This window comes from Delphinus delphis, chromosome 15 (genome assembly GCF_949987515.2).
Source record: "Delphinus delphis chromosome 15, mDelDel1.2, whole genome shotgun sequence".
Taxonomy (NCBI): domain Eukaryota; kingdom Metazoa; phylum Chordata; class Mammalia; order Artiodactyla; family Delphinidae; genus Delphinus; species Delphinus delphis.
In genome coordinates, this window is record NC_082697.1 from 49,037,420 (window position 1) to 49,050,036 (window position 12,617).

Here is a 12,617-nt window from a genome sequence, read left to right on the forward strand (position 1 = left end):
CCTCCCCTGCATGCGGGCTTGGCCAGACCGTAGGTGCTGACCTGACTCCCCAGCTGTGTTGCTAAGGACCGTTTGGAGAGAGTTTCCCTTTCTGCTTCTACATCCAGATGGGTGGTAGCGTGGGGAGGGGGTTCTCTCTGCACTCACTGGGGGACCAATAGCATTCCTTGTGTTCCCTCCATGATGCACCATTGGTCTGACTTAACAAGGAAACCTGTGTAGCAGGGACTAGAGAATAGTTTGGGCTCATATTTCCTTTAATTTTCAGAGGTCAGGTTTATAACTCGATTATTCTACTCACATTTTAAAACACACTTTATGGTTTTCAGTGCACAGAATATTTCTGGAGGGAGCCGTGAGAAACTCGTGCCGCGCTTCTGCTCCTGAGCCTGGGGGCTACAGAGGAAGCGCAGTTATGCTTTTATATCCTTCACACGTTGTATCACATAAATTTATTGCTGACTTAAAAAAAAACCCAAACTACATCAGTAACTGTTTTGCACTGTCCTTGTTTCTTCCAAATGACATCAGTAACCGTTTTGCACTGTCCTTGTTTCTTAGCTTAGGGAGTGAAAGACTGACTAGGAAAAGGAGTGGTTTAACTTACTGGCTTGGGGTCATCGGCATTGGGGTTTACTTTACTAAGCTTGCCGAGAACTCCAAGGACAAGAAACCCCAGGCAGCTGGATGGAAGGAAGGTGCTCTTCCTCCCTTTTATTTGCTTTCCTCCAGGCTGGCAATGGGGAGGTGGCGTCTCCATGGCAGGGCAGGAGGCAGGAAGAATCTAGCCATGTGGTGGTGAGAGTGGGGTGACCACAGCAAAAGGGCAGACTCTTGGGCCAGCGCTTTTTCCCAGGTGGCTAGACCTGGGAGTCGCCTTCTGCCCGGCCCCACCCAGACAGGCTGATTTGATCGGGTGGTGAATGTGCCCAAGGTGAGGATCATGGCTCAGGAGGGACCTCTGTGCTCACCCCACTGCGTTCACAGACTGCCTGGTTGCATTTCACCAGCGCTTTGCAATCCCCACATGCGCCTGCGCTTGTGAAAGCGGATTCCCTGTGCAGACCTGGTCTCCAGGTGTGCCAGCCGCAAACGAGGTCTGGGAAACAGGGTTGTAAGTGGGATGTGAGTGGTTGTCATTTTGAGCAGGTGCCCTCATGCTTGCACAGCCGTGGTTCAGAGAGCTTGAGTTTCTGGCCCAACGTTCTAAAGCTCTTACAAAAGAGAACTTTATAGATAGAGCTTTTAAAATTAGTAATTTTAGCATTCTGGTCTCTCATTCAGTTTTCTTTGCTTTGCTAAAAGAATCTACGCATGTTAAATATTTCACACTCCCCTCGCTGGGACCACAGAGGCTGGATGCGCCAGGTAGATCCAGGCTCTGCTGCCGGCTCTTTCCCGTCCCTCCCAGACGGGCCCCCACCTCCCGCCCCACGGGTAAGATGCTTGGGCTTGAGGAGGCCCCTGGTCATGAGTCCTTGTTCGATTTCCTGTGTCCAGCTCATTACCTCGACAGGCTCACCTTTTCTGACTGCAGGATGTTAAAACTCATGTCTCAGCACTAGGGGGAGGCACAGAGATTTGTTTGGTTTTCTTTTTAAATTGTAACATACACACAACATGAACTTTACCATTACTGACATTTAGTACATGCGTTGGGTTTTGCAGCCATTGTTACCATCCCAGAAGGAAGGCTCACCTATTAGCACTCCCCCCAGCCCCTGGCACCCACTTATCTACTTTCTGCCTCCAGGGATCTGCCTGTTCTGGACATTTCGTATAAATGGAGTCGTATGATACGTGACCTTCTGTGTCTGTATAATCTCACCAAGCGTCATGTTTTTGAGGTTTGTCCATGCTATCGCCTGTGTCAGAGCTTCACTCCTTTTCATGGCTGTGTAATAGTCCACAGTGTGGGCAGACCCCATTCTGTTTATCCATCACCTGTTGATGGATAGTGGGGTTATTCAGAACAATGAAGCTCAGAGCATTTGTGTAAGTCCCTGTTCTCGGGTCTCCTGGAAAAACACCTAGGAGTGGAGCTGCTGGGTCGGACAGTTGCCCCGTATTTGATCGTCTGAGGAACCGCCAGGCCGTTTCCACAGCGGCTGCCGTGCTTCCTCCTCACCGCTGTGCACGACTGTGTTTCCCAGGGTCTCTACCTCCTCACCCACCCCTGCCATTTTACATTTTATTACCAAAGCTGCTCTAGTGGCTGTGTACACAGGCTTTTAAGTGAATTATTTTTATTAAATAATAGAGAAAAACAGTTAAAGTCAGAAGGTAAAACGTTTATAGAGAAAACCAGCATTCTGTTGTCTCTTCCTGCCTCCCTAACCCACCCCTTCCCAGAGGGAGCCCTTCCCGCTGTCCTGGTTTTAACCACTGGCACAGCCTCCCTCTCATGTAGATGAGGCTTATAACCCACTCAGACCCTTTGATCCCTTGCACCCTCTCAATATAATTTGTGTTAGTTAGGACACTGGTTTGGCTGTTTAAAAAGGACCAAAATAACAAATACCTTGCCTTACGCCAGGCAGAAGTTTGTTTCTTTCTCGCACGATGAAGAGCACAAAGCTTGGTGATGAAGGTTTCCAGCCGTCAGGCCCACTCTGTCTGTGGTTCAACTTCAGAAGTGTTTTCCGTCTTATTTTCCGAGGTGGCCGCCCTGGGTTTCCTCCCCGACACGCCCAGTGCTGCCAGCAGGGGGGGCAGGAAGGAGGGAGGTCGCCCCGCATCCCCCCCACCCCCCCCAGCCCCGGCGTGACTTTATCTTGTTACCAATAATAATTAGCTTGAGTGAGCGCTCACTGTGTCAGATGCTGTTATAAGTGCTTCTGTGCATTTACTGCTTTAACCCTCAGAGTCTTGTAAACACTGTTTTCCTTTCACAGGGAAGGACACAGGTGCGGTCAGACCTTGCAGCTCGCTTGGGTCACCCGGTGAGTAAGTACAGCCCCCTCCCTGGGGGGCTGACCCCGACTCGGGTTGGGAGGCCGGTCAGAGGTGCCTCAGTTAATAGTTAATGTTTAATGCATGCTCTGCTGTAGTCTAGCCCCGCCAGCCTGCCCAGGTCAGCAGGCAGGAGCTGCAGAGCGTAGAGGGAAACCCGTCCTGCGTGCTGCCTCTGTGCACCCACTGCCCTCTGAGTTTGAGGCCTTCTCCAGTGGAGTCTGTGACACCCTTTCTTGGGCTGATGGGCCGCAGTCACAGCCGCCCCTGGGGCTCCTGACCACCTCTCCTGTGTCGCCACCACAGTGGCCAAGAGGTGAGCTTGGGGGTGTGCACACGATGACGGACGGCAAGGACTTAGAAGCCGAGATCCACCCCCTGAAGAACGAGAACAGGAAGGTGCAGGAACATCTGGGAAACCCAGCGGGAAAGGAAACCAGCGTGAAGCCGCCCCCGCAGTCCCGCCTCTCCCGGTGCCGGACGGTGGCCTTTTTTCTTTCGCTGTTTGTCTGCCTTTTCGTGGTGTTCGTGGTTTCCTTCATCATCCCATGTCCAGACCGGCTGGCGTCACAGGGGGTGTGGAGGATCGATTACAAGGCAGCAGGTGCGGGCGGCTTGTGGGGCAGGGGCGCTGAGTATCCCTGGGTCCCCTGGAGTCTGGGGGCCGGGGGCCGCCTCTCATGGAAACAGGAGCGTCCTCAGGAAGGACGGGCGGGGGGTCAGGAAAGGAAAGTGGCCCATTTGGTTACTTTTCTGAATTAAAAAAACATAGTAAAACAGAGCAACTGGCAGAATAGATGTAGCGAAGACTGATCTAAATGTGAAAACCAGGCAGCAGATTTGTGGCTGGGTCTCCCTGACGTGCTCCAGCCGAGTTTCCAGTCCGCCCCACCGCAGTTGAGCACACTTGATTTCTCTCTCGTAAAATCTTGGCCTTATGGAAGCTGCTGAGTCAGCTTTCCTCTGGGCACTTCCCTGCCTGTTGGGAGTTGTGCCCGTATCAGCGGGCGTGGGTGCTGACAGCCTCGCAATGTTTCTTTGCACAGACTTGAAGCCCTCTCTGGTGGAATAAGGGGAATTTCTTGTTTAAGCCCCACTGACGGTCAATTTTGTTCAGAATTTGGTGCCTAATCTTGAGAGGGTGAAGTAATACATGTTTGTGTTTATTTTTGGCAGCTTAATTGAGATATAATTTATTATCATAATATTCACTCGCTTTGAGTATACGATTCGATGATTCTTAGTCAGTTTAAGACTTGAGCACTGGGACTTCCCTGGTGGTCCAGTGGTAAAGAATCTGCCTTACAATGCAGGGGACGCGGGTTCAATCCCTGATCAGGGAACTAAGATCCCACATGCCGCGGGACAACTAAGCCCACGAGCCACAGCTACTGAGAGCCCACGTGCCGCAACTAAGACCCGACGCAGCCAAAAATAAATAAATAAATAAATAAATTAAAGAACTATTATTTAAAAAAATAATAAAATAGAATAAACTTGTTTAAAAAAAAAAAGAGACTTGAGCACCTGTGCAGCTGTCGCCACAATCCAGTGTTTAGCACATCCATCATCTCTACACGATTCCTTGCCCGCAGGCCCCAGCCCCGACTCCAGCCCTGGAGCTGCCAGTGGGCTTCCCATCTCTATACACTTGCTGTTCCTGGACGTTTCGTGTAAATGAAATCATGTAAGATGCATCTTTGGCCTCTCTCACTTACATGAGTTCATCCATGTGGTAGTGTGTTCCTTTGTGTGGACAGACCAGAGTATTCATCCATTGACCAGTTGGTGAATGTTTGCATTGTTTTCAGTTTTTGACTGTTAATGAGTAACACTGCTGTGAATATTTGTGTACAAATCTTTGTGTGGACATATGTCTTATTTCTCTTGGGTAGGTTGCCAGGAGCAGAACTCTTGAACCTCGTGGTAAGTTTGTGTTTGACTCTTGTCACTGCCAGGCCTTCCCCAGAAGCTGCACCGTTTCATGTCCCTACTGGCTGTGTGGGAGAGGATTCTGGCTTCTCCACATCCTAGCCAACACTTGTCATTATCTTTTTTTTTTAATTAATTAATTTGTTTGTTTGTTTTTGGCTGCATTGGGTCTTTGTTGCTGCACAAGGGCTTTCTCTAGTTGCAGTGAGCGAGGGCCACTCCTCGCCGCCGTCACAGGCTTCTCATTGCGGTGGCTTCTCTTGTTGTAGAGCACGGGCTCCAGGCGTGCAGGTTTCAGCAGTTGTGGTGCACGGGCCCAGCTGCTCCGCGGCATGTGGGATCCTCCCGGACCAGGGCTTGAACCCATGTCCCCTGCATTGGCAGGTGGATTCTTAACCACTGCACCACCAGGGAAATCTCTTGTCTTTTTTAGTGTAGCCTTCCTAGTGGGTGTGAAGTGGTACCTAACTGCATTTATAGTCTGCGTTTCCCTGGTGACTAATGATGTTCACGTGGGTTATTAGCCATTCTTACGTCATCTTTGGTAATTGTCTATTCAAATCTTCCGCTCACTTAAAAATATAATTGTTTTATTATTGAGTTATAAAAGTTCTTTTAACACAAGATTGTAAATCAACTGTATGTCAATAAAAAAATTTTAAGTTCTTTATATGTTCCAGGTACAAGTCTTTCATCACATATGTGATTTGTGAATATTTGTGACCCATCTGGGGCTTGTCTTTTTATTTTCTATAGTGTTTAGCATGGGTTTTGTTTTTGGGGTCTAAGAACTCTCTGCCTAATGTGAGGTCATGAAGATTTTCTCCTGTTTTTTCTTTGAGAAGCTTTAGAGTTCTCACTGTGCCGTTTAGGTCTGTGATCCATTTCGAGGTGGTTTTTTGTGTAGAGTGTTTGGTGGAAGCAAGTGGCAGGATTTCTAGAAATGGTCACACATGCCTCCCTCCCAGCAGGACCGTCTCAGAGGCACAAGGGCACCTCCCTGCTCTCGGCACTGATGCTGCAGAGCTCCCGTGAGTCTGGGGGTGGGAGGCGTGCATGTCGACAGTGTCGGGAACGTGGTCCTTCCCCCACTGAGTGGCCTGGCGCCTTTGCTGAAACGCATTCAACCATCAGTTGTGTTCTGTCCTTCTGCGTCCTTACACCAGTGCCGCATCGTCTTGATTTCCACAGCTCCACAGACGGAAGTCTTCCAACTCTATTCCTTTATTTCTCCTCAACATTGTTTTGGCTCTTTGGGTCCTTGGCATTTTTATAAAATTTTAGGAGCAGCTTGTCAATTTCTGTAAAAAAGGCTTCTTGGGTTTTAACAGAAATTGTGTAGAATCTATAAATTAGTTTGGGTAGAGTTGCATCATAACAGTATCCAACCTTGCATTCCCCGTGTAGGGAGTTTTACAGTGTTCAGTGGGCAAGTCCTGCACTTCTTTTGTTAAATTTATTCCAAAATGTTCTCTTTTTTTTTTTATGAGTACTTTTATCTAAGCATATTTTTTAATTTTATTGAAGTATAGTTGATTTACAGTGTTGTGTTAATTTCTGCTTTGCAGTAAAATGAGTCAGTTGTACATATATATATTCTTTTTCATATTCTTTCCATTATGGTTTATCCCAGGATATTGAATATAGTTCCCTGTACTATGCAGTAGGACCTTGTTGTTTATCCATCCTATACATAATAGTTTGTGTCTGCTAACCCCAAACTCCCAATCCACCCCTCCCCCACCACTGAATATTCTCTTTGATGCTCTTGTGATAGGAATTGTTGTGTGAATTTAATTTTCAAGTTCCCTTTGGTAGTTTATAGAAACACTGCTGGTTATTATATGGACCTTTTAAATTGTGGCCTTGAACTCATTAACTAGACTAGTAGGGGTGTATGTGTGTATTTAGAATTTCCTACGTACAGAATCATGCAATATGCAAAAAAAACGAGAGAGAGACGGTTTTACTTCTTCCTTCCCTTTTATTTCTTTTTCTTGCCTGATTTCATTGCTCGAATCTCCAGTACAATGTCGAACAGATGAGGTGAGAGCAGGTATCTTCCTCCCAATCTTGGGAATAAAACATTACATGTTTCAGCAGTAGGTGTGCTAATAGCTGTAGGCTTTTTGTAGATGCCCTTTATCTGTTTGGGTTTTTATAATGAAAAGGTGTTGGGTTTTGTCAAATGCTTTTTCTCTGTCAGACAACTGTGTGGTTTTTGTCCTTTATTCTGTGAACCTGGCATATCACCTTGATTTTCAGATGTTAAATCAACCTTGCGTTCCTGAGGTATAACCCACTAGATCGTGTTGTACCATCACTTCTTCAGGTTGCTGGGTCCAGTTTGCTAGTTTGTGTCTGTATTAGTGAGGGATATTGAACATAGCTTTCCCTCCCTCCCTTTCTTCCCTTTCTTTCTTTCCTTCTTTCATTCTTTCTTTTTTTAGATTATTAGCCCCATTTTATTTTATTTTTTTGGCCATGCCACACGGCTTGTGGGATCTTAGTTCCATGACCAGGGATCGAACCCATGCCCCCTGCAGTAGAAGCATGGAGTTCTAACCTCTGAGCCTTCAGTGAATTCCCAAACACAGCTTTCTTTTCTGGTGATGACTTTGTCCTCATAGACGTGGAGAGAGCAAGGGCCCTCTCTCGTCTCTCCTGATGGTGGGTGAAGCCTTCAGACTGCCCGGAATATGTGGGGTCTTATCAGAACCAACTAGGGTGTCTCACTTTCTGGCCCATCTCCCTATGTGTATCTCACCCTGGAGCTGGCTCCAAAGTTGGCCTCCCCTTGGTCTGCCCCGGAGATCACTCCTGTTTTCAGCCCCCCTGGCAGGAAGCTGCTGCTTTCTAATCTCACCCAGTGTGGTACCTGGCTGATGGAGGGTGAGCATGGGAGCAGCCCAAGGTGAAAGGCCCCAGATGTCCTCTGTTCCAACCCACGGCTCAATAGTGTTTCTTAAATCAGTGTTTCTTGATTTAAGGTGTGCCTTCAGTCTGGTTCCAGTGTCCTGAAATGGGTGCTTTTGACAACTTTGCCTCATTTTACTGTTATTTTTGGAGGAGAGGATTTGTTTGCCAAGCTCTTCACTCCATGATTCTGGAAGTCTTGTGTCTGGTATTCAGTTTTATTTTTAATTATGGTAAAATACACATCACCCAAAAATCGCCATTTTAAAGTGAACAAATAAGTGGCATTCAAACATTCACAACGCTGCACTGACCATCATCACTCTTTTCAAAACCTTTATCATCTCAAACAGATATTCTGTGCCCATCACTCTTTTCAAAACCTTTATCATCTCAAACACAGCAGCTCCCATCCTGCCCTCCTGTCCACCCTCAGGTAACCTCTGTTCCACTTTAGTCTCTAGAATATGCCTGTTCTAAGTACCTCACATAACTGGAATTGTCTGTCTTTTTGTGACTGGCTAATTTCACTGAGCATAATGTCCTCGAGGTTCATCCATGTTGTAGCGTGTTGCAGACTTCATTTCTTTTTATGGGTGAATAATACTCCATTGTATGGATGGATCACATTTTGTTTATCTATTCTTCTATCCATGGACACTTGGGTTATTTTCACCTTTTGGCTGTTGTAAATAATGCTTCTTTGAACATTCATGTACAAGTAACTGTCTGAGTCCCTGCTTTCATAATTTTATTTTTATTTTTGGCTGTGTTGGGTCTTCGTTGCTGTGCACTGGTTTTCTCTAGTTGCTGTGAGTGGTGGCTGCTTTTCGTTGCGGTGCGTGGGCTTCTCATTGCGGTGGCTTCTCTTGTTGTAGAGCACCGGTTCTAGGGGCCCGGGCTTCAGTAGTTGCAGCACATGGGCTCAGTAGTTGCGGCACGCAGGCCCCAGAGCATTTGGGCTTCGGTAGTTGCATCACGTGGGCTCAGTACTTGTGGCGCACAGGCTGTAGGGCACACGGGCTCAGTAGTTGTGGCTCGCAGGCTCAGTAGTTGTGGCACACAGGCTTAGTTGCTCCGAGGCATGTGGGATCTTCCCGGACCAGGGATTGAACTCGTGTCCCCTGCATTGGCATGCGGATTCTTAACTACTGCGCCACCAGGGAGGTCCCCTCATGGTTTTGGTCTGCATTTCCCTTATTACTAGTGATGTTGAGCATCTTTTCATGTGTTTATGGACTATTTGTATATCTTCTTAGGAGAAACATCTATTCAAGTCTTTTGCCCATTTTTGAATTGGGTTGTTTGTTTTGTTGTTGGGTTGTAGGAGTTCTTTGTATATTCTGGATATTAATCCCTTATCAGAGGTATGGTTTGCAAATATTTTCTCCCCTTCTGTGGTCTGTCTTTTCACTCCCTCGATGGTGTCCTTTGATGAAGTACAATTTACTTATTTTTTTCTTTTCCTGCCTGTGCTTTTGGTGTCATATCCAAGAAATCATTGCCAAAACCAATCCCTATGTTTTCTTCTAAGAGTTTTACAGTTTCAGCTGTTAAGTTTAGGTCTTTGATCCATTTTGAATTCATTTTTGTATATGGAGTGAGGTAAGGGCCTCATTTTGTTCCTTTGGTGTTTGATTTTAAAGCATGTAGTTTATCATTTGAGTCCTTGAATGAAGGAAGAGGTAGCCCCTGTGAGTGTGGACATGTGGACTCCAGACCCCAGTCTGATTGGGGAGGGACTTGGCCCTGAGCAGAAGGTGTGCAGAACGTCCATTTGTGATGCCCAGGTGTCCTTAACAACGGACACCCAAGGGATGAAGAATTGCTGCTGCTCTGAAGGGGTGTGGGGCTGCCAGCCCACGAGGAAGCAGCGCTTCCCTGTGGTTGCTCCGTGGGCAGCTGCACCTGGCACTAGCCCCACGGCGCCCAGAGTGGGGTGCGTCAGGCCTGGCCTGGGAAAGTAGCCGGTGGTTTCCTTTTCAGTTGCCTATGACTTTCTGGCCACAGAAGACGTGAACAAGGACAGGATCCAGGATGTTCTCTTTCTTTATAAAAACACCAACAGCAGCAGAAGCAATTTCAGCCTCTCCTGTGCTGATGAAGGTAATTTTGTTTTTACCCAAAAAATGAGCTCCCTGCAGGAGGAGGAATCCCCTCGCCCTCTCGGTTTTGGGGGAAGCAGTTGGTGGAATTTCTGGGAACTTTCATGTCACTCACCTTCCTCACTGGGCTGCTGACCCCATGGGGTCAACACCAGGGATCCAGGGACAGAGCCCAGGGCAGGGCCACAGCACGAGGCCGGCACGCTCAGCCCTGCAGACCTGGGTCTCTCCCTCCAGGCTTTTCCTCCCCCTGCACCTTCGTGGCCGCTGTGTCGGGGGCCAACGGCACCGTCCTCTGGGAGAGGCCCGTGGCCCAGAACAGGGCCCTTGTGGAGTGCGGTGTCCCCCAGCCGAGGGGCAGCGGGGCGTCTTCTGCCTGCATCATCCTCGGCAGACCTGGCCCTTTCATTGCGGTAGACTCGGTCACAGGTAGGCTGCTTCCTGTGTCCCCCAGGCCTCCGCACACGGGTCCGATGCCAGGATGCTCTGAGGAGGGTCAGCCCGGGCTCTTGTGGGCGGTGTGGCTGGATAGGAAGGAAGGCACGGGTGGGAGGGGGACGCCCCATGAGGAGTCACACTTCACTGTCGTGCCCTCCTAAGTCCCGCCTGTGCCTGCGGCATGGCACCTGGAGGGGGTGGGGGCATTGCTGATGCCCGCTCATTGGGCAGGCCCCGGGGATGGGGTGTGTGGGCCTGGCTAGCTCGAGCCCCGAGACCTGCCTTAAGGCAACAGGACCTGGTCCTTTTCCGAAGCCCTAAGGAATTCTGTGCCTTGATGCTAGGTTTGGGGGTAGCAGCACTTCCTTTGTAAGTTGTGGTTTTAAGAGTAGGGAGGAGAATAAAGAGCAAGCTGGAAATATTTTGAGAAGAGAAGAATCTGACTAAACACGGGCGTGGGCAGATCATACTCGGGTCACATGCTGTCAGGTCAGGACCTCAGTCCCCGGGTCCGTCCACAAGGCTGCACTTTCATTCTCGTCCTGTGCACGGGGCAGAGGCTGCATGTGTGACCCCAGTGGGCGGCAGGGAGGCCAGGCCCTGCCCATCTGAGGGGGAGGATCTGCGTCAGCCAAACACTGGAAACAGGATGAGAAGAAAGGAGGGGGCTGTGCTGCCCCAAAGTGACGCTGCTGACACGTGCCTATGGGCACCAGGCGGCTACACACGCATGTCTTTTTCCATGGCAGCACACGGGCCCTGTGCTTGGTTTTAGGGGAGACCCTGTGGAGCCATCCCAGCAGCTTCGGGGGGAACGTGTCCGTCCTGAGCCCTCTGCTCCAGGTGCCTGACATCGATGCTGACGGGGTCCCAGACCTGCTGGTCCTCACCCAGGAGGAGAACCAGGTACAGCTCTCGTTCCAGCCACTGGCCTCCCCCGCTGCCCCGAGCTCGGGTGCCTGCAGACCCAGCGGGCGCTTCTGGGCCCCCAAGAGTGGCAGAGAGTGCGCTTCCCACTGGTGCCACGGGCACAGCTCTGAGGATGGTGCGGGCGGCCCCACGTCTCCTGGCATCAGACACTATAGGTTCGACCCAGTGGGTGGGCCTGCTCCCCTTCTCCTCCGTGTGCTGCAGGTCAACGGCTACGTCTATTCAGGCGGCACCGGGCAGCAAGTCGGCCCCCCGGGCAGCCTGGGTGTGGACGGGACCAGCGGCTCCATCCTCTATGTCACCAGTGCAGGTGCCCACTACGTCCTCATCCCCTGCGGTACGTGGCATCCGCTGCCCCAGGGTGGCCTCCCTCGTGGGCCTGCTGGCACCTGGGAGGAAGCAGGTGTGGGGCTGGTGGCTCCCGCTGTCGTTCCAGGGACTGGAAGTCATCACCCGCTGACAGGTGACGCAAGGCTCTTCTTTGTTCACAGGCACCTCCCTCTGCAGCCACTCAGTGAAGGGCCTGTATGAGAAGGCCACCGGGAGGGAGAGCTCGCTCAAGAGCGACCCCCTCTGGGAGGGCAGGCTCAACGCCACCTCCCGCAGGCTGCAGGAGCACAGGTCGGGGGTGTGGGCGCCTGTGCGCGGGGCCCCGGGTGCGAGGAGGAGCCGTAGGGCGGGCACAGGGCCCTTACTTTGTGTCAGGTGTCTGAGGTCGTCCTGGGCTCAGACTCAGTAAACCAGCAAACAGAAGACAAATAAAAACGGGGGAGAAGATGGCCCCCCCGCCCCCGGGCTCACTGGTCCCTGCATCCGGTGAGGGCCTTCCTTGTAGTTTGAAACTGGAGAAGTAAGAAAGATGAGGCTGAGCCCTGGGAGCCTGAGGGAAACAGCCCGGCAGGCATCGCTGGGGAGGGTCCCGTCCCCAACACTACCCGGGGCCCTATCCCGTCCCTCCTGCCCATGTAGCTCGGGAGCTGTCCGCTACCTGATGAACGTTCCGGGGAAGGTGGGTGAGGACCTGCTTCTTGTGAGTTCCGAGGCCTGCGTGCTGCTGGACGGGCAGGAGCTGGTGCCCAGGTGGACCCTCGGTGCAGCCCAGGTCCTGAGGTATGGGGTCCTTCTCCAGGGAGCTGGGTACCCCAGCGTGTCCCCCCACCCCCACCCCTGGCGGCCCTGGGGACAAGGCCCGTATGCTTCTGCCAGAGGCCACTGCCTGTCACCTGGTGCTACCCTGCCCTTGGGGAGGAGAGTGAGACCCCCTGGCGTCAAAGCTCCGGCCCGTGCAGGTGCGGCCGCAGCCTATCCCAGGTGTCTCCTTCAGAGGCCCGTGTGAGCCCTCCT

General features: G+C 50.8%; 1 protein-coding gene across 3 annotated transcripts in view; it reads left to right on the top strand.

Moving 5' to 3' along the window:
- The window catches only part of FAM234A (family with sequence similarity 234 member A), a 31,125-nt gene that overhangs the window by 16,627 nt on the left and 1,881 nt on the right, over nucleotides 1-12,617 (top strand). For 2 of the 3 annotated variants that reach the window (XM_060031350.1, XM_060031351.1), the window contains exons 2-9: nucleotides 2,895-2,942; nucleotides 3,259-3,556; nucleotides 9,787-9,906; nucleotides 10,143-10,334; nucleotides 11,119-11,249; nucleotides 11,478-11,610; nucleotides 11,765-11,894; nucleotides 12,243-12,383. In XM_060031350.1, the coding sequence (XP_059887333.1) occupies nucleotides 3,292-3,556; nucleotides 9,787-9,906; nucleotides 10,143-10,334; nucleotides 11,119-11,249; nucleotides 11,478-11,610; nucleotides 11,765-11,894; nucleotides 12,243-12,383 (1,112 nt within the window). In that variant the 5' untranslated portion in view covers nucleotides 2,895-2,942; nucleotides 3,259-3,291. Of the gene's footprint in view, nucleotides 1-2,894; nucleotides 2,947-3,258; nucleotides 3,557-9,786; nucleotides 9,907-10,142; nucleotides 10,335-11,118; nucleotides 11,250-11,477; nucleotides 11,611-11,764; nucleotides 11,895-12,242; nucleotides 12,384-12,617 lie in introns of all 3 variants that reach the window. The other variant, XM_060031352.1, reaches the window with a different exon arrangement.